This window comes from Cricetulus griseus, chromosome 4, assembly GCF_003668045.3.
Source record: "Cricetulus griseus strain 17A/GY chromosome 4, alternate assembly CriGri-PICRH-1.0, whole genome shotgun sequence".
Taxonomy (NCBI): Eukaryota; Metazoa; Chordata; class Mammalia; order Rodentia; family Cricetidae; genus Cricetulus; species Cricetulus griseus.
The window spans coordinates 155,957,111-155,977,870 of record NC_048597.1 but is presented as its reverse complement, the minus strand read 5'-3'; the positions used below and the strand labels follow the sequence as shown (position 1 = coordinate 155,977,870).

The following is a 20,760-nucleotide window of genomic DNA, read 5'->3' as shown; positions in this document are numbered from 1 at the left end:
CAGCCTTAGCGACAGCCTGAGACCTTATCTCAAACACACACACATGCACACTTCGTTAGACCCTGTCTCAAACACACACACACACACACACACACACACACACACACACACACACACACTGCAGTCATTGGGGAATTGAGTCTGTCATGAGACACTGGAGATTAATTTGAAGTGTGGAGGGTCCATTTGGAAAATGGGAAGGTTGATCCTGAGGAAAGGCCATACATAGTTAGAACAGGGGTTGAAGGGAAGTTGGGAAAGATTGGATTCCAAACCCCCATGAACACTCTTAGATACAGGGTGGAGCATGGACATGCCCTACAGGGGTCGCTAGTTTCCCAGGCTGCAGAGGCTTAGGATGGGGTGAGGCAGGTGTTTGACTGCTAGTAACCCCTCTACTGCTGAGGTAGAAGCCTCAGCAGCGGCAGAGGTCTAAGCAGCCTCCCTCCTATCCGTCACTCGATGTGACAGGTGGGAACTAAAAAGCTCAAGTCACGTGTCTTGGCTGGCTAACCTACTTACCCCTCGAAGACACAGAGGATGGGGCAGGCAGGTGCCAAGAGTAATTGTTTGAGAATGGGCCAAAATAAGGTGTGTGTGTGGGGGGGGGAGGGGTGTCAGTGTAAGCACTCTCCGAAGACTCAGAGTCCAAGCTTGTAGGGTGAGATAAAGAAGGCACATGTGTATAAACAAACATCTAAGACAGCGTCTGAAGAGCCCTATGCACATCCTGGAGCCTCCCAGATCAGCCTATGCTGGCTTGGAGACCTGTATGTTTCTGTCAGGTTTTTATGATCAAAGTAGGCTGTGACTGGGTCCCAGGTTAACCTTGGAGCTGCTTGCAAGCTTTTTCATAACTACTGTTGCCTATCTCTTCATAACTAGTGTCCTCTTGAGCCCTTAGAGAGGGGAGCTGTGAATAGGTGTGGGAAAGGCTGTTTCAAAGTCCCAAGAATTATATCCTCAAAAATTATACTGTGAAGTCCTTTGTACTTTAGGGCTGGGTGGGGTTCAACTCCAAAGCTGAACTGGAGGAGATAAGCAATGAGGGGTTTGTGTGTGCAGATAGACTGACAGCTTCCCAACCCCCTGGGCATGATGGAATGCACCCTACTGCCCCTCTGAGTGACTTCAAGTCTCCTTCCCTTAGCGACCTCGGGGTTGACTTTATGCCGCTAACTCTCAGTCCTGGGTTCATAAAAGCGACCCTTCTGGCCCCCACGCTGCAGGCGTTGCTCTCGACACCTCCATCCTTGCCACCCGTTGGGTGTGGGGAGGCACGGGCCCTTTAAGAGCAGCAGGACCGGAGAGCAGAAGCTTGGAAGAGAATGCTGTCGCCGGACTAGCTCCGAAGGACAAGCGCTTGGGACTAGACTAAGAGAAGCTGGTGGGTTCATCCAAGTGAAGTCGGGGCGACACCTCAACCATCTCTCTTGTCACCGTGTCATTCTTTCTGACCCGAGCCGGCCTTTCCTCTACTGCCCGCCCCGGTCTGGCCCCGCCCCGGCCCGGGCCACCGGGACAGGGAGCCGGGGCGCCGGTGCCGCACCGGAGGCAGGTGAGGAGAGTCGGGAGTGTCCACCTCCCGCGCTGCGGCTCTGAGCATCCGGGTCGAGCATCCCGGTTGAGCATCTGTGCTGAGCATCCTTGCGTCTCGCGGGCCGGAGGCGCGTCAAGGTGACCAGGCGAGTAGGGGACAGAGTGTCGGTGGCGTGGAGGGTCGGGGGTCTGTGGCTTTCTCTGGAGACAGCCCAGAGGCGCACGGCCGCCGGCGCGGGATGGGGAGGCCGGCCGAGGAGTGGCGCCAGTCCGTGCAGAGTTGGGGCGCCGAGCCAAGGCCAGAGCCTTACCGGGCCCACCCTGTGCAGTCCCGCTTCCCCGACCTCGGAGCTGGTGGCCGCCCTCGCCCGGCCCCCAGGGACTGCCGGCCTGCGGGGTAAGGAGATTAAGGCCGCGATGGGGAGGGAGGAGCGGGCAAGGCCAGGCCAGGCTGGAACTGCCCAGGACCGAGGAGAGGTCGCGACTTAGTGTCACTGCCCTAGGAGTGTGCTGCCCGGTGCAGAAGACCCGGCGGGAAGAGAGGTGCTGACAGTTGGGGATCTGCCCTGAGAAGGCGGCAGGGTTAGGGGGAGTGGAGGCGGGGCAGCATGGGAAAGCTATGGCGCTTGGAGCAAGAGCTGGAGGGTCTGCCCGGAGCTAAGCAGGCCCTCTTCCTGCAGGCCGGCTGTGTGATGGCGGAGAAGGCACTGGAGGCCGTGGGCTGTGGACTGGGGCCTGGGGCTGTGGCCATGGCTGTGGCTCTGGAGGACGGGGCAGAGCCCCCTGTGCTGACCACGCATCTAAAGAAGGTGGAGAACCATATTACAGAAGCACAGCGCTTCTCTCATCTGCCGAAGCGCTCTGCTGTGGACATCGAGTTTGTGGAACTGTCCTATTCCGTGCGGGAGGGGCCATGCTGGCGAAAACGGGGTACGTGACAGCCCCAGGGGTAACTGGGGATTCTCCCTGAGTTGCCTCTTCAGGAGCATAAGGTCTGGGGGTATCCCACTCTGTGAGCTTTGTAGGCCCAACCCTCACTCACTGCATGCAGCTGGGGTACAAGATCCTTGCTCCCCACATCTGCGGCACTAGGAAGCTAAGTTCAACTAGCTATTGAAGTTTTCCCTTCTAAATAGACCCTATGACCTTGGTCCTTAAGTTAGTCTCTCTCTCTCTCTCTCTCTCTCTCTCTCTCTCTCTCTCTGTGTGTGTGTGTGTGTGTGTGTGTGTGTGTGTGTGTATTCGTGCCTAAGAAGGTTGGTTTGGGGAAGGGATGCCGTGCTCTGTCTGTGGTGGCTCTCTTCAATGTCCAACAGTATCCTTACACCCATTTTTAAAGATGGTCTCATTCCTACCATCTTACTCAATTCACCTTTGCCACAGTCCCTGGAAGCAGGAAGGGTGGAGGTTTGACAGGTGAGATGTTACCGATGAGGAAACTGAGGCTTGGGGATGCTGAATAACCTGACTAGTGTCCCCCTGTTAGTAAGAAGCAGGGCAAGACCCAAAGCCTAGCACTACAGTTCCACCTCCTTCTCTCTCCTCCCCAACAGGACAGGTTTCCCAGATCCTTGGCCTGTCCTAGCTGGGCTGGGAACCTAGAGGTTGAGTTTGTTTCCCAGAGCTGGGTGTGGGCTAGGGGTGGAGCTGAGACAGTGTCATCACTTTGGGGTGCTTCAGAACAGGGCTCAGTGTATGCTGTCTCTACATGTTTGTTCACTTCCATAGGTGACCAAAAGGTCATGGGTGTTTGAGCCAGTGGACCCTGAGGTGTCTGGGCTCCCTATTCAATACCCTAGCCCTACGCAGTCTCTCTCAGTTCTCAGACCAGGCCTGAGTAGAACGACAAGGTCCTTGTTATTTCCTTAGCCTTCAGAACTTTATGGTAAAAAGAAATGTGGCTAGATTAGGTACTGCTCCTTATCAGTGTGGTGGGTGCTCTGGCTAGGAACTCCTCCCTTTTGACCTTGCTAGCCTCATGTACCCTCTTATCCATTTTGCTCTCTTCTAGTCCTGGCCCCTTTTCTGCCCTCTGCCCTCTGCCCTCCTTTGCCTGGCTTTTTTGTTCTTTGGCTCCTTCTCCCCTCTAGAGAGGACAGAACACCACTAAGGGTGGCAGAGGGGGGGAGGTGTAAAGAATCTGGAGGAGAGCTCGGCCTTCCCTGGGTGAGGATCTGTCACCAGTCTCCTCTGACTGTATACCCTCTCTCTCTCTCTCTCTCTCTCTCTCTCTCTCTCTCTCCCCTTTTTTTGAGACAGTGTTTCTCTGTGTAGCTTTGGAGCCTATCCTGGCACTCACTCTGTAGACCAGGCTGGCCTCGAACTCACAGAGATCGGCCTACCTCTGCCTCCCAAGTACTGGGATTAAAGGTGTGCGCCATCAAAGCCCAGCAACATTTATTTTTTCAAAAACATTCAATTAATTATTAGTGATCCCACTTAATAACATAAGAACCCTATTAAGTCTTTGGGAGGAATACTACTTACTGTCTTTTTCTTAATGGTGTTGGGGACAGAAGCCAGGGCTTTCCTCACGCTAGGCAAGCACTCTACCACTGAGCTACATCCCAGCCAACTCTTACTCTTTTATAGATGAGGAATTGCAAACCCTAATGATTATGTGACTTGCCCATCATAATGGCATACACCTATAATTTCAGCACAGTGGAGGTTAGGGCAGGATGGTGGTAAGTTCAAGGCTAGCCTGGAGTACATAGGAAGACCTCCTCTCCAAAAACCTAAATAAACGAATTAAAAAATTTAGTGATGTGACAAAATTACAGAACTATTGACTGAAGCAAGACTAGACCATTGCTGTCTCTCCAGTGGGAGGTCTGCAGGTCCCTCACAGTTGTGATACAAGGGAGTTAGGAGACAAATGTTTTCAGCCCGAGAGAAGCTGTTTGGCCTTTGGTAGGCGGAATGTCCTTTTTTGGCCTGAGTTTCCTCATGGGCTTCTTGAGGAGCTCAGCTGAATTGGTATCTTGAAAGTGCCTTGTGAAAGGCAAACGAGTGTAAGATGATATTTGTGCTAGGCCTTGGCTTTGACTGGCATCAGCTCTGGCATCAGACAAGGGGAAGGTTCATGGTTGCAGTTTCTTGCCTTGCACAAGAAGTTACTTCCTGTGAGTGGCTCTGTGGAATGTATACTGGAGAGTGCAGCCAGGACTGACTGTGAGGAGAGCTTAGGAAAGGTGTGAGACCCAATATCTTTCTCTCCCAGTAAAGACCTGGTTGTGTGGCCTCGGGAGGAACAGCTGAGAGTGAATAGGCTCTGAGTAGGCAGTTGGTGTGGTCCAGTCCAACAGTGTGCATGGTCCTGGGTGGTGTGGACAGCAGCTGCATGAGCTAAACTTTCCTTGTCTCTGTTAAGGAGTGGGCTGTGGTCTAGGTGAGGGATGAAGGCTTGAGTTCTCCTCACCACAGCTGGCCTGCAAGCTTAGCTGTCAAGGCCCTGTCCTTGGCCTCACCCCACCCTCACCCCACCCCATCTTCACCTGCCTGCTCATCAGTTGCCTCAGTACAGTCTCTGTCCTCTGTCCCCTGGATTGTGCTATAGCAGTGCTTCCTCTCCTAAAGCCCGGGGGCTTCTGTTGTTCCTCCTTAGCTCCAATGCCACCTCTTCCATGAAGTCACCCGTGATTTCCACCTTACTGTCCACCCTCTGAGGGTGAATTGCTGTAGTCCCATCTCCACTGTCTGCTCTTCTCTTCCATTCACACCATAAGTGTTTTCTTGTTCATTTGTCTTACTTAGTCTGTGACTTTCTTGAATGCAGAAACCATGTCCTTCTTTTTATTTATTTATTTTGCCTTGTGTCTGCTACAGAGCTTAGTACATAGTAGATCTCAATAAGCATTTGTCAAACAGAATTGTAATGCAATATGCCATGTGAAACGCACTCTATGTGCTAAGTACTGAGCCATATGTTTTACATATGTTAGCTCATTGACTCTTTACAACAACCCCATGAGGCAGGCACCATCATCCTCATTTTACAGATGAGGAACCTGGAGCTCAGAGAGGTTAAGCTACTTGCCTTAAGTTACACAGCTGGTAATGTGGATCCCCATTTTGAACCAGATTCACCTGACTCCATATGGCTGTGCTTTACGCACATGCTGCTTTCCGGTGAGTAAATGACAGGTGTCCAGTGAGTGAATGACAGGTGAGATTTTACTGGACGTGTTTGGGGCTGGAGAGACAATCTTGTAGGGCAGAGAAGACACAAAAAAAGGCATTTTTTATCCCCCAGAATAGAGCAAAAGTTCTGCAAAAACACGTTTACTGAGCATCTATGACATTCCAGACAGACAGGAAAGATGAATAAAACACAGACCCTTCCCCCAAGATGTTCCCTGACTAAGAGGTTGGGGGAGGGGCGTGAGCACAGGCACACGGAGTGACAAACATGCTGGCATCTGAAAAATGCTGCAGGAACACAGGACAGGCAGCAGCTTGGGCTGCTCAGTGGAAGTGTCCTCGGAGTATGTAAGACAGCAAGCGCTATAGCGAGGAGAAAGCCTGGCTTCCTAGGACCTCAGTGCTCTCACTACAGTCATCCAGAGAGGCATTGGCTTTCTCACAGCCTTCAAAAGACTGTTCTGCCCCTGGGCTCTAACACTAGTGGCTGTCATTCCTAGGGGGACAGGATAAGAGGGTGGGAGCTACTGTGTGAGGGCTGCCTGCCCATCCTAACAATTTCACTCAGCAGTGGTTATCTCACCTATGATTAATCCTCTTCTAAGAAGAGTGTGCTCGCTCCCTCTGTGTGTGTGTGTGTGTGTGTGTGTGTGTGTGTGTGTGTACACTCACATGTGCATGTGGGGGCCAGAGGCCAACCTCAGATGTTTCAAAAGCCATCCACCTTGCTCTTTGAGATAGGGTCTCTGGCTGGCCCATGAGGTCCAGGGAACTACCTGTTTTAGCCTTCTCAGCACTGGGATTACAAGTGCAAACCATCAATCCCAATTTGTTATTGTTGCCAAAGATGGATTTTTATTTTAATGTGTGTGTGCATGCGTGCATGCGTGTGTGTGTGTGTGTGTGTGTGTGTGTGTGTGTGTGTGTCTGTGGGGGTGCTAATATGTGAGTGCAGGTACCTGCAGAGTCCAGAAGAGGGTATCATACCCCCTGGAACCTGAGTTATAGGTGGTTGCAAGCCACTGAGAGTAGGTGCTGGGAACAGAACTCAGGTCCTCTGCATGAGCAGTTCTTACACTTAACTATTGAGCCATACCTCCTGCCCTTTTGCTTGTTTGTTTGTTTTGTTTTGTTTTGTTTTAGGTAGGGTTTCAGACTCTAGTCCAGACTGGCTTTGATTCACAACAATCTCCTTGTCCCTCCCGCTGCCCCCCCCCCCAAGGCCTGGGGTTATAGGCAGGGATCACTATGAACAGGTTGAGCCAGGTACTTTAGGTGAGCTCTGGGGATGGAACTAGGGTCCTTCCTTGTGCCTGTGTGGCAAGCCTTTCACCGGCTGAGCTGTCTCCCCAGGCCCCCTCTTTAGGGTTTTGAGAATGCCTCTGATCATTAGCTCTCACCAGTGACTTCTCTTGTCCTTGCTGCAGGTTACAAGACCCTCCTCAAGTGCCTGTCTGGTAAGTTCTGCCGCCGAGAGCTGATTGGCATCATGGGCCCCTCCGGGGCTGGCAAGTCCACGTTCATGAACATCTTGGCAGGGTATAGGTGAGCATGAAAAAGGGAAGCGGGGCAGGACTCAGAAGGGGACCTCTTGAGGGAGCGCAGAAGGTGTTCTAAAGTGGCTTTGGTGCTCACTCCCAACCGTTCTCCCTGCAGGGAGTCTGGGATGAAGGGGCAGATCCTGGTTAACGGGAGGCCGAGAGATCTGAGGACCTTCCGCAAGATGTCCTGTTATATAATGCAGGACGACATGCTCCTGCCTCACCTCACAGTGCTGGAAGCTATGATGGTGAGGAGAGGGTGGTCTCCTCCTCCTCCAGCAGCTGGAGGGGATGGGCAGGGCCTCACACACGTCTCCCTCACTTGTTTATCGCTTTCTAGGTCTCTGCCAACCTGAAGCTGAGTGAGAAGCAAGAGGTGAAAAAGGAGCTGGTGAGTGGGGGTAGGGGTGCAAGGGATGGAGCCATTCTGAGGGTTATGAGTTCTAGGCCCAAGTTGGGTGGGGAACAAGGGCCACGCTTTGTGAAAGTGGGGTGCTGCTTAGGGGAAGCAGAGATACTGAGGCTAACTGGGGCTTGGTGGGGTGCCTGCAGGTGACAGAGATCCTGACAGCCTTGGGTCTGATGTCCTGCTCTCATACGAGGACAGCCCTGCTCTCTGGAGGGCAGAGAAAGCGCCTGGCCATTGCCCTGGAACTGGTCAACAACCCACCTGTCATGTTCTTTGATGAGCCTACCAGGTATCTCCCTGCTCCTCCTGATCTGGGTTTTCCTCTTCTCAGCCCTAAGCTAGGGCTGGATGTGGTGTCTGGTCCATGGCTTCCTGGCTGGAGACCAGATCTCGTGCTCGCAGCCTTCTGGGAACTCCATCCTTGCTAATCCAGTTGGAGCCACACTGCCCTGTCTTTCATCCAGGTAGAGATCTGGATGTACCCTCCTCCCCCTCGCTGATTGACATCTCATTCTCCTCTCTCCAGCAGCCATTAGTCATCAGATCCTCTGTTGGTAGCTCTCACATTTGCCCAGCCCCATCCCTAGTGCTTGAGCTCAGGGCATCGCCAAGGCTCGTCTCCCTGCCCTCAGGCTCCCAGGCACCTTTCTTGAACCTGTGGCCAGAATGGTCTTTCTAAACAAGCCTAGCAAGTTCCACTCTCCTGCTTCAAACCACACAATGAGTCCCATTTGCCAAAATAGTCAGGTGGCTTCTTCTCCCAACTTTCATATCTTATGTTCTGATAATGCTGAGCTGCCTGCAATTCCCATCAAACCCTGTGTTCCATGCCCCTCAGCTTGACCCTTGCTGTGTCTTACACTTGGAATGCCCTTCATCATGACTCCTCCCATTGTCCCTTCACAAGCTGGTCCTCTTTCTAGACTCAGGAACCTTCTCTAGCTGTACTCCACCCGCCTCCTGCTACATTTATGGCGTGGCTGATCCCCTGCCAGTCTTTCATTTCATGTTGCTATTACACTTTCCACATCCCCTCAAGTCAACAATGAGCTTGTCGGTCTCTCATTGCACCAGTCCAGCATAGGCTCCTGTCATTTCAGTGCCTGTTGTGCTAAAGGTGCTTGGCATATGGTTTTTCAAACTGAGCAGTGCTCTGGGCTTGCGAATATCTGAGCCATACACGGTGTGCAGGATTTGGGGGTTTGCCCTAGTTTGCTTTCTGTTGCTGCGATAAAGGCCATGGCCAAAAGCAACAAGGGAAGGAAAGGGTTTATTTAGCTTACATGTTCAGATCGCAGTCCATCACTGAGGCAGGCACCTGAGGGCAGGAATTCAAGCAGGGGCAGAGGAAGGGACCATGGAGGAATGCTGCTTACTAGCTTGTTCTCTAAGGCTCACTCAAACAACTCAGGACTACCTGATGGGTTAGCACCATACATACTGGGCTATACCTCCCACATCAATCATTAATCAGAAAAATGCCCCCACAGGCCACTCTGATGGAGGCATCTTCTCAATGAATGTTCCCTATTCCCAAATGACTACAGTTTGTGTCAAGTTGACAAAATCTAACCAGCCAGGGTGGGTGGCCAGAGGGTGCCTTCCCACTAGACCCATCCGTTCACAGAAACTGCCCACCTCACTCACCACCTCTTAGCCCCATCCACCTCACTGGTTCCTGGTGACCTCTCTCTGGACAGCGGTCTAGACAGCGCTTCTTGTTTCCAAGTGGTGTCCCTCATGAAGTCCCTGGCCCATGGGGGCCGAACCGTCATCTGCACCATCCACCAGCCCAGTGCCAAGCTCTTTGAAATGTTTGACAAGGTCAGTATCCCGAGTCGCCAAGAAGAATGGCCTGTGGTAGAGGGACGGAAGTGTCAATGGCTTCCCCAGTCAACTGATCATGTTTTCCTCATGTGTTCCTTTCTGCCTCAGCTCTACATCCTGAGCCAGGGACAATGCATCTTCAAGGGTGTGGTTACCAACCTGATTCCCTATCTGAAGGGGCTTGGCTTGCACTGCCCCACCTACCACAATCCTGCTGACTTCAGTAAGTGGGGGCTCCTGTGAAGAGGTGGATGACAGAAGAGGACCAAACTTTGGGTTTGGGTCATGAAGGCATCTTGGGGACGGAGAGCTCATTGTCACTTGTCTTCCGCTTATACCAAAGAGGGACTGACCTGCTTTTGAGACTTGAGGGTGGAGCCTAGGTGAACACTCTACTCTGTGTCCCCTTAGTCATTGAAGTGGCCTCTGGCGAGTATGGAGACCTGAATCCCATGCTGTTCAGGGCTGTGCAGAACGGCCTTTGCACCATGGCCGAGAAGAAGAGCAGCCCTGAGAAGAATGAGGTCCCTGCCCACTGCCCCACTTGCCCTCCGGTGAGTGGAGTGGAGAGGGCAGAATGGGGGAGGGGAGATGGGACCATGGACAATGACCCTGACAAAGAAGCTGTCCCCAAAGGCATTGCTGTCACTGTGTAATAGGAAGCCGGGTGCTTGAAACAGGCGTACTGTTAACAGCTGTGTGACCTCCTGAGCTTTGGACTCCTCATCCACCCATTCCTCCAGAGCTCCTGTGAGCACCATTGGTGCACTGCCCTCAGTGCCTGCTTAGGGATCATCTAGAAAGCTTGGCCAGTGCAATTGCTGACCTTGGGGCCAGGATAGTCTGATGTTATCTCTTACCCAAAGGTGACCGACCACACTAGCTTCCTGGAACAGGTGGGAAGACTAGCTAGCAAATCACACAGGCTATTAGCAGGCCACTGGGGCAGCCTAGTGCCAGATCCCTTCCTTAGGTGAGATGCCATCACTCTTGAAAGCCAGAGGCTTTGCTATTGTTATTAGTCACTGTCATCATTGTGAATCAATGGGTGATCCAGTGGCCTGATCACACAGTGGCCTTTGAGTTAGTGGTAATGAAGTGAAGAAGGAGTCAGATGACCAAGAAGGGATCCTTGACGCCCTCCTGTCTCCTGCCACCCAAGTACCTTTATCTGTTCTCTCTCCCTTCCTCAGTCTCCCTGAGATTTTCACTCCTAAAGCAGCTTCAGGATGAACAGCTCAAAGGCTCCTCTTTCTGCAGGCCTGGGCCTTGTCCTGGGAAGATCTTGGAACTCTCCCATCTACTGAGCTGGATGGGCAGTGGGTGGGTTGGGTACACTCACCAGGTCCCATTTCTTCTCTCTAGGAAATGGATCCTATTGAAAGCCACACTTTTGCCACCAGCACCCTTACCCAGTTCTGCATCCTCTTCAGGAGGACTTTCTTGTCCATCCTCAGGGACACGGTGAGATGGCAAGCTGAGGGGCAAGAGGTGTAGACTGGACCTCTTGGGCTATAGACTCTCAGCATCTGGGATGGGAACTGGGGGGACTGCCCTCCCATGCAATGTACCTTGGCTCTGTGTACCTGCAGGGCATCCCTGAGTTCCTATTTTAGCATGGCCTTCCCTGTATCCCCCACCCCTACTCCCTTGTCCTGGAACACATACCTCTTCTCTTGGTGACCTGTGCCGTAGGTCCTGACCCACTTGCGGTTTATGTCACATGTGTTGATTGGCGTGCTCATTGGCCTCCTCTATCTGCACATCGGTGATGATGCCAGCAAGGTTTTCAACAACACTGGCTTCCTCTTCTTCTCCATGCTCTTCCTCATGTTCGCAGCCCTCATGCCGACGGTGCTCACTTGTGAGCTAATTAGCCTGGCGGGTAGGGTGGGGGTGCTGGGCATGAGGCAGGGGCAAAAGCTTAGCCTGACCTACCCATGCCCCCTTAGTTCCCTTAGAGATGGCGGTCTTCATGAGAGAGCACTTGAACTATTGGTACAGTCTCAAAGCGTATTACCTGGCCAAGACAATGGCTGATGTGCCCTTTCAGGTGAGCCTTTTCCTGACCATTGCCTAGAGCAGATTCATAGGTGATCTTATGGAATGTGTTGGTCTAATGGGAAAACTGACAAACTAGAAATGATAACCATAGCCAGGTGGAGTGGTTCACCTCATCCCAACACTTGGCAGTGGTGGGGGGAGGCTGAGATGGGAGGATTGCCATGAATTCAAGTTCACCCAGAGCTGCAATGTGATTCCCTATCCCAAAATAAGTAAATAGAAAGGTGACCATAATAAAATAACAAATGTTTCTATCTATTATAGGCAGCAGAGAGCTCATAGGTCCCAGAGCCTTATTTACTTTCAAGCTGTAAGACACTGGGCAAACCACCCAGTTTCTCTTTGCTTTCGTAGTGCCCCACCTGTAAAATAGAATGCCAGCAGTGTCTTCCTCAGAGCTGTGCTTTAGAATTAAATGAGAGAATGTATATAAAGTTTAGATTTTTATTTTATTTATTTATTTTCTTGAGACAGATTCTCTCTACATAACTCTGGCTGTCCCAAAATTTACTATGTAGACCAGGCTGGCCTTGAACTCACAGAGATTTGCCTGCCTCTGCCTCCCGAGTGCTGGGATTAAAGGTATTTGTCACTGTGCCCAGCATTTTTTTTTACATTTATTTATTTACCTTTTGTGTGTATACACTTTCTTGCCACAGTATATGTAGGGAGGTCAGAGGACAGCTTACAGGATTTGATTCTCTTCCTCTAGTATGTGGCTTCTAGAGACTGAACTCTGTCAGACTTGTAAGTACCTTTCCTGACTGAGCCATCTTGCTGATTCCCTAAAGTTCTTAGAAGAGAGCTTTTCAAATTCTAAATTTCCAAAAAATACCAGATGGCATTTGTTAATCACATTACCACCTTGTTCAAAGCTTCAGGGCCACAAATAGTCCATAGAGTACCTTTCTGCAAATTACAGAAAAGTGTCCCTTAGCTAGGTGTGGCCAGGCAGGCCAGTAATCTCATCACTTGGGAGGATGATTAGGAATTCAAGGTCATCCACAGCTTGAGGTCAGAATGAATTACATGAGACATCTGTCTCAAACAAACAACAGCAAAAGGGGAGTAGACTCTGTTGTGTGCTGTGTGCAGAGTTTAATGAGAGAAATACAAGCTAGGTCTTGGCCTCTGGTTGTCTCTGTCTGAGAGCTGGGAGCCTTTTTACAGGAAACAACCTGTACAGCTGTAGCTAGTGAGCCATGCTCCCACTTCCCAAGAGCTTGTGGGGGGTGGGTTGGGGTGTGTGTGGGGGTGTGTGTTTTGTTTTGAGACAAGCTCTCACTCGGTAGCACAGAGGGTGGAAGGATGGAACTAGAGCGTCTGTCATTCATGCATGATGTGTGGGGTTCCATTCCCAGCACTGCCGAGGAAAAATATCATTTATTTTATTCTGTTTATTTAGAGTTTCTGAAATGGGGCCTCAATCTGTAAGCCCAGGCTGTGCTGGAAAAGACTATCTAGACCAGGCTGACCTTGAACTTGTGGCAATCCCCCTGTCTCAGCCTCCCAAGTGCTAACAACTTTATCACTTCTATTTGAGGTTTACAACTGATGTTAAGGGTTAGGTATTGTAAGCAAAATGAAGCAAATTAACAAACCCATTATCTTAATTTTATGATAAGAGCATCTAAGATATGCTTATTTAACAAATATCTGTCTGTCTATATACTGTAACCTTAGTAACTAGAGTCTCTGTGGTATACTTTAGATCTCTAGATTTGCCCAGCCCCCAAGTTTGCTTCTTTGTATCCAAAAGGTGGCAGCCTCAAGGGAAAACAGAGCTCTCTCCTACTGAGAGTTAATTCTTTAACAATATAAGGAGACCAGAGAAAGGCTCAGCGAATAAAGGTTAAAATGTGCTTGCTGCTCTTCCAGAGGACTAGAGTTCAGTTCCCCACACCCACATCAAGCGGCTTACTACCTGCCTGTAACTCCAGCTGCAGGGGATACAACACCCTCTTCTGGCCTCCATGGGCGCTTGTACCTAGATGGCATACATATACAGAAACATGCACACATATACATAAATAAAAACAAGTCTTAAATATATATAATACTTATACATACATATACATGTATGTATATGACTGGAGAGATGACTCAGTGGTTAGGAGTGTTCGTTGCTTTTGCAAAAGGCTTGAGTTCAGTTACCAGCACCCATATCAGACAGCTTAACACACACACACACACACACACACACACACACACACACACACACACACAACGGTCTTGATGGGTTCTCAGAGGTGGAAGGAGTCACCATGCCTGAACCTTTCAGAGCATCAAAACAAGGGTATGTAAGATGTAGTTGCCAGGAAGGATGGTGCATGTCTTTAGTCCCAGCACTTGGGAGGCAGAGGCAGGTGGATCTCAGTGAGTTCCAGGCTACGCTGGTCTATAAAGCAAGTTCCAGGACAGCCATAGCTATACAGAGAAACCCTGTTGCCAAAAAAAAAAAAAAAAAAAAAAAAAAAAAAAAAAAAGGGTCTGTGGGAAGGGAACATATTTAGTCTAAAGAGCAGCATGGGCAAAAAAGAGTGTATAGGACTATATACTATAGCAGCATAGGAACACTCATTCCCCAGTGAAGTGGTGTGAGGAATTAGGTCCCCTGCCCTTGGCTTCAAGGTCCCTAACCCCTCTGTGGCTGCTCATCAGGTGGTATGCCCAGTTGTGTACTGCAGCATCGTGTACTGGATGACAGGCCAGCCAGCTGAGACCAGCCGCTTTCTGCTCTTCTCAGCCTTGTCCATAGCCACCGCCTTAGTAGCCCAGTCCTTGGGACTGTTGATTGGCGCTGCCTCCAACTCCCTGCAGGTGGGAAAGTTGTCACACAGGTGGGATCTCATGGGAGCCATCAAGGGGTGGGTGGAACTGTGGTCACCCTTTGACACCCTCTCCCCTCTCTTCCAGGTGGCCACCTTTGTGGGCCCGGTCACTGCCATCCCTGTCCTCTTGTTCTCTGGCTTCTTTGTCAGCTTCAAGACCATCCCCGCTTACCTGCAGTGGAGCTCCTACCTCTCCTATGTCAGGTTGGTGTGTCTCCTTCTCTTAAGGAGGTCCTGCCAGCTCTAAAGGGGATGCGCCATGTCTGATGTCTGCCCCTGCATCCTTGCTGGCACCTGAGTATGAGATCACTGTGGCTGGGCTCTGGGGATTTGCTGAGGAACAGGTGTTCTGTGCTCTGTGTCTTGCTCTGACGACACTATTTGTCTAGGTATGGCTTTGAGGGTCTGATCCTGACCATTTATGGCATGGAGCGAGGACACCTGACCTGCTTAGATGTACAATGCCCATTCCGGGATCCACAGATCATCTTGCGAGAGCTGGATGTGGAGGAGGCTAAACTCTACATGGACTTCCTGGTCTTGGGAGTTTTCTTCCTTGCTCTTCGGCTGCTAGCATACCTTGTGCTCCGGTACCGGGTCAAATCTGAGAGATAGAGCCTTGCTCCCATCTCTTTTGGGCAGGAAGCCCCCAGCTCCAGCCCTTTGGGACTGTTTTAAACGTGTAGACTTGGGCATTGGTTGCTGGTGCAGCCACCATCCTCTCCCTCAGCTGCTCCACAGGCTGGCTGTAGGCCTGGGCTCCCAGCCTAAACCCTGGAGGTAGGGCTCCAGCCCTCTCCATTAAGCCCAAGAGTCTTCCCAAGTTGATGCAATTTGTAGCTTCCTCCCTACTCTGTCCAATGCCTGCATGCAAAGACCACTGGGGGGTTGCCACCCTCCTCTCTGCCCAAAGCACCCTCCTCTGCTGTTTGCCTGGGAGCTCCATGTTCTCTAGGCCTTGACTTACAAGCGATCAAAGTGACCCCTTCTGAGGGTCCCCACCACACTAGTGTTTGTAAACTGGGCTGCTATAAGGTTGGAGTTCCAGGGCTGGGCCCTGGTGGGGTCCCCAGAGAGTCCCATCATGGACATTGGATGGAGCAAGGAGGGACTCTGGAAGTCTCTTCCTCCTCCTCCCCCTTCCTCCCTACACCCATTTTGGCTAATTTGGACAATCTGTTGGGACAGAAGCCGGGTTTTCTGTCTGGGTCACCAACTCCCAATCCTGGAGATTGGAGAGACTATGGGATGTCTCACTCCCTTCCCTAAACCTTCAGTCAGGGTAGGTCTCAATGGCACCTCTGCAATAATGTCTGTGTCACTTTCCCACCTGCCACTGGAACTGGAGAATGCACTTTATTCTGGGGAGTGAGCTGGGGAAGCCTCAATCCTCTCTTCTTGCTGCTCCTGAGGCTCAGTTCCACAGGCTCCTCTCCTCTTCGGAGTCACAGGCACACGAACAATCAGGCCATCTGAGCCCCACACATGCGCCATCCCTTACAGCTTGGAGGAAGAGTGATGGAGCTGATGGTGGTAGCAGGAGGGCAGTGCCAACCTCTCCGGGGAATCCTGCTTTGGAGGCTAAGAATGAGGCTGGTGTGACCCAGCAGGGTTCTGGGCTCTGTGGTATCTGTCTCCTAGCCTTCCCTCCATCCTGAGCCAAGGGTGGCACTGAGGACCTGTCTCCTGGAGGTCAGGACCCAACAAGCACAAGACTGGACATAGCTGGCTGCAGCCACTGCTTCCCCGTGGCCCTCCTTTTGTGCTCCAAGGTGACACTCACCCTTCTGGCCCTTCTCCAGCTGCCTGCTGCTCACTCAAACTTCTGTTCACATATCTTCATCTTCCAGTCAGCAGCTAGTCCCTGGACATCAGAGCAGCAGGGCCTGGACACCAAGGTGGCAGACACACCTGGAGCATGTCTGTTTCCTTGTGGGTCTAGGCTCATCCGACATCTGATTTCCCCTACCCCAGAACTCTTTCCCCAGTCCCTGCGCTCACCCTCTGTACTTCCCCAGGTTCTTCTCATTACACAGATGCCAGTTGTATTTGTGGGATTTCCATCATTATTAATAAAACCTATATTTATACAGTATGCAGTGTGTGAATAAAGGTCTGCCATCTGCTACTACAGGATATGTGTGGGGGGAGATCTTCAAAGCACTTAGCAAGATATCTGCCAGCTTTGGGGGTCCTGCAGCAGGGGCATTACAACTTAGGTACATGACAAACTCATGAATGTTTAACTTTTGAAATATTCATGTCATGCTTCCTACCTGACCAAAACTTCAGTGCCAACCCCACACTGATCCTTGTCATTATGCCCACTCTTTTTGGTTTTTTGAGACAGGGTTTCTCTGGCTTTGGAGGCTCTCCTGGAACTAGCTCCTGTAGACCAGGCTGGTCTCGAACTCACAGAGATCCACCTGCCTCTGCCTCCAGAGTGCTGGGATTAAAGGCGTGTGACACCAACGCCCAGCATGCCCATTCTTTTAAGTTGAGTAAAAGGTGAGTTGGGCCTTTAAATAGTAGAAATGGAACTTTGAGGGATGGGGATGTAGTTGATAGCGTGCTTGCCTAGCACGCATGAAGACTAGGTCCAGTCCCCAGCACAGCATAACCCAGATGTTGTGGCATGCACTTGGGAGATGAACATAGGATTGGAAGTTCAAAGTCATTCTCAGTTACCTCGGAAGTTCAAGGCCAGCCTGGGCAACATGAGACCCTTCCTAAAGGGGAGTGGGATGAGGAGTGGAGCCTGGAGAGCAAATCTTTTGCTATGAGACTCCATTCTTACTCAGCATTGATCAGAGCTCTTGGTCACCGTTGGGTTTGCAAGGTGTGTGTGGGAACTTATGTCTGTTGCATAGGTCTGTTGCCAAAATGACCCAAGACTCTCTCCAGGGCTCAGGGAGCCCTGATAGTTCATAGAGGGGAGGGAGAGTGCCAGTCAGTGGCTTTTAGGAAGGGCAGTGAAAGCAGAAAAGACCCTAGCCAAGTGGTTCTCAAACATCCTAATGCTGTAACTCTTTAAGACATTTCCTCATGTTCTAGTGACTCCCAACCATAGACATTTCCTTGCTACTTCATAACTGTAATTTTGCTACTGTTATAAATAGCAATATTAGTATCTGATATGCAACCCCAAAGGGGTCATGACCCACAGGTAGAGAACCACTGCCCCCGAGCCTTACCTGCCTCCAGGATGGGAGTGGCAGGGGCCTCCTTGTACTTACTCCAGTGTTCTCTTTTCCTTTCCCTCTTCTTTCCTACTGGGCCACATATACTGGGGCTGAGCATCAGCAGCCAGCACCACAGTGGGCAAGTGCTCTGAGGGTCTTGAGGACTGGTGGCAGATGGCCCAAGAAACTGTGTGTTGTCTCATTCTCTTCTCTTTTGGGCCTGAGGCTTGGGGATCGAAGGAAGAGACTGACACCAGCCCTGTCAGCTGTCTGGGACAACACGTTTGTGTCACAGGTAGAAGAAGAGTCCTGGTCTGGACTGGGGTCCAAGTATGACTGGTTAGGCACTCAACTGTAGACAGATGAACTTTGTTTCTTATGAAGATTTGGAGTGAGAGTGAGAGGGAGAGAGAATCTGACTTCTGGGTTGTTTTAGGAGGTGTTTAGGGACCTTCTTCATCCTAGAGTAATGCTGATAAATGATTCCTTAAAAGTTCCTCTACTAGGTAGTTTTCCTGCCTCTCTCCCTTCTTCCTTTCCCTTCTTCTTCTTCTTCTTCTTCTTCTTCTTCTTCTTCTTCTTCTTCTTCTTCTTCTTCTTCTTCTTCTCCCTCCCTCCCTCCCTCTCTCTCTCCCTCTCTCTCTCTCTTTTGTTTTTTTCAAGGCAGGGTTTCTCTGTGTAGATTTGGAGGTTGTCCTGGAACTCATTCTGTAGACCAGAACTCATCTGCCTGCCTCTGCCTCCTGAGTGCTGGGTTTAAAGGTGTGCACCACCACCGCCTAGGTCTTTTCTTTTCCTCTCTCTCCTCTCTCTCTCTCTCTTTCTTTCTTTCTTTCTTTCTTTCTTTCTTTTTTTTTTGACTGTGGTTTTGGAGGCTGTCCTGGAACTAGCTCTTGTAGACCAGGTTGGTCTCGAACTCACAGAGATCCACCTGCCTCTGCCTCTTGAGTGCTGGGATCAAAGGCGTGCACCACCACCACCTGGCCTTTCTTTCTTTCTTTCTTTCTTTCTTTCTTTCTTTCTTTCTTCCTTTTTGTGCTTATATCTTTGAGACAGGGTCTCACTATGTAATCCTGGCTGGCCTGAAGCTTGCTATGTAGACCAGGCTGGCCTCAAACACAGGGATCTACCTACTTTGGCCTCCTGAGTACTAGGATTAGAGGTGTGTGCCACCATACCCAGCTGCTTTTTATTTTTCTCATTATCTATTTATCTTGGCAGGCTTACTAATTTATTAATTTATTTATTCTTTTTTTAAAAAATTATGTTTATTTATGTGTATGTGTCCCACAGAGGCTGGAAGAGGGCACCAGATCTCCTGGAGCTGGAATTATAGACAGTTGTGAGCAGCCATTAGGATGCTGGGAATTGAACCCAGGTCCTCTGGAAGAGCAGCCAGTGCTCTTAACCACTGAGTCATCTCTCCAGCCCAATTTATTTATTCTTATACAGAGTCTTTTGTAGCCCAGGTTGGCCTTGAACTTACTATGCCACTGCAGAGCTGGCCTAGAATTTCTGATCCTCTTGCCTCTACCTACCAAAAACAGGCATGCACATCTGTTTCATGCATTGAGCTGCAAATCGAGGTCAGGGTTTCATGCGCACTGGGAAAGCATTGTACCAACTGAGCTACATCTCCAGGCTCCTTCCAGATCATGTAGCCCAGGTTCCCCTTGAAATCAAACAACCCCATTACCCTCAGTCTCCTAAGTGCTGGAATTACTGGAATGAGCAGCCACCAGTTTCTCTTCAGATCCTTCCTTTATTGCTTCATTTTTGTATTTGCTTATTTATTCAGCTGCAGGTTGAATCTAAGATCCTGCACATCCCCAGGCCTTTTAAAATTCTTTTAAACTTTTAGACAAGGTCTCACATTACCTAGGTTGGCTTTAAACTTACTCTGTAGCCTCGGATTTGTAGCTGTCCTTCCTCAGCTTACTAAATAGCTGGGATTACTACCCTTGGCCTCCAAGGCCTCCTGCTGGTGTGGGAGGTACTGTGTGAGGAGTCTTTTTTTTTTTTTTTTGTCATGCCAGCCAGCTCCTGAATAATGACACGGAGACTGCTTATTAATTATGAAATGTCAGCCTATAGCTGTCTTATAACTTAAATTAACCCATTTATATTAATCCATGTTCTGTCATGTGGCCTTACCTTTCTTCTACCTTGTACCTCCTGTTTCCTCTCTGTGTCTTCTGGCTTCTGTGTGCCTGATTCCTCCTCTTCCTTTCTCTCCCTGGAAATCATGCCTATACCTCTCGCCTAGCTATTGGCCATTCAGCTTTTTATTACACCAATCATAGCAAATACATCCTCAAACGATACACAAGTATTTCACAACAGTGGTGGTGGTGGTGTATGCCTTTAACACCAGGACTCAGAAGGCAGAGGCAGACACATCTCTGTGAATGTGAGGAGCATCTGGTCTATAGAGTGAGTTTCAGGACAGCCAGAGCTACACAGGGAACTCCTGTCTTGAAAAAAAGAAAAAAAAAGCAAACCCTTTCCCTACCCCTACTAAACACACTCTCACTGAGCTAACACTCCCAGCCCCAAATGCAAATAGTTCTGAAATAATTAAACACCTTTGATTTGCAGTTCCACAGAGACCAGAGAGGGCAAACAGCCTGTCTGAAGCCACATCACCTGCCAGGCACAGAGAATATTTGCAGAATGGTTCACAAATTCACAAAGAGAGCTCTTTTGATTCCCACAGCAACCCCAAGATGAGGCTAAGAGCATCACTGCCACCTCCAACTATAGCAAAGAAACATGAAGCAGGCAGAAGCCACAGGCAAGCTCTCCAGACACTGTCACCCATCTGCTCTGCCTCCCTCTACTTCCAGCAACCTGCCCCTCCAGGGATGTCTGGAAATGGGTCCTCTCTGCCGTGCCTACCTGCTAGGACTTAGTGCCTGTTGTCACTGGTGTGGCCTCGCTGTGTCAGGGCTTGTGCAAAGGGTTAGAGGGCAAGGGTGATCAGATGGTCTTCTGTGCCATGGCTCTTGGAGTGCCAGGTGCCCCATAGTAAGTCCAGACAACAGAGGACATGGCCACAGCATGACTCACAGGCCTTCTGTCTGCAAAGGCAGTCGAATTATATGTTATTAATAAAACCCACAGTTGTCATACCTATGGAGGGGAGGGGAATGGCTTGCTCCAATGTCCAATAATTGTGGCCAGGTCACAGTTGGCTTCCCAAGGCTAGGTAAGTAGTGTAAAAC

At 50.3% G+C, this 20,760-nt stretch overlaps 1 protein-coding gene across 2 annotated transcripts; it reads left to right on the top strand.

Moving 5' to 3' along the window:
- Window positions 1-1,296: 1,296 nt before the first annotated feature.
- Abcg4 (ATP binding cassette subfamily G member 4) lies at window positions 1,297-16,449 on the top strand. Of its 2 annotated transcripts, XM_027411922.2 has the most exons (15): window positions 1,297-1,685; window positions 2,220-2,469; window positions 7,110-7,227; window positions 7,339-7,471; window positions 7,564-7,614; window positions 7,776-7,921; window positions 9,333-9,456; window positions 9,568-9,682; window positions 9,871-10,013; window positions 10,825-10,923; window positions 11,155-11,323; window positions 11,412-11,512; window positions 14,185-14,343; window positions 14,440-14,558; window positions 14,744-16,449. In XM_027411922.2, the coding sequence occupies exons 2-15, from the start codon at window positions 2,232-2,234 to the stop codon at window positions 14,967-14,969; spliced, it is 1,941 nt and encodes a 646-aa protein (XP_027267723.1). In that variant the 5' UTR covers window positions 1,297-1,685; window positions 2,220-2,231; the 3' UTR covers window positions 14,970-16,449. The 2 variants fall into 2 exon arrangements, with proteins under 2 accessions (XP_027267723.1, XP_027267724.1); XM_027411923.2 differs by lacking the exons at window positions 1,297-1,685; window positions 2,220-2,469 and adding an exon at window positions 5,541-5,595.
- Window positions 16,450-20,760: the final 4,311 nt, after the last annotated feature.

Bases quoted from the DNA above. Each gene is read 5' to 3' on its own strand.
- Abcg4 (XM_027411922.2), top strand. From the start codon at position 2,232: ATGGCGGAGAAGGCACTGGAGGCCGTGGGCTGTGGACTGGGGCCTGGG. The intron at 7,472-7,563 runs GTGAGGAGAGGG...ATCGCTTTCTAG, and splicing joins CAGTGCTGGAAGCTATGATG to GTCTCTGCCAACCTGAAGCT. The intron at 14,559-14,743 runs GTTGGTGTGTCT...CTATTTGTCTAG, and splicing joins TCCTACCTCTCCTATGTCAG to GTATGGCTTTGAGGGTCTGA.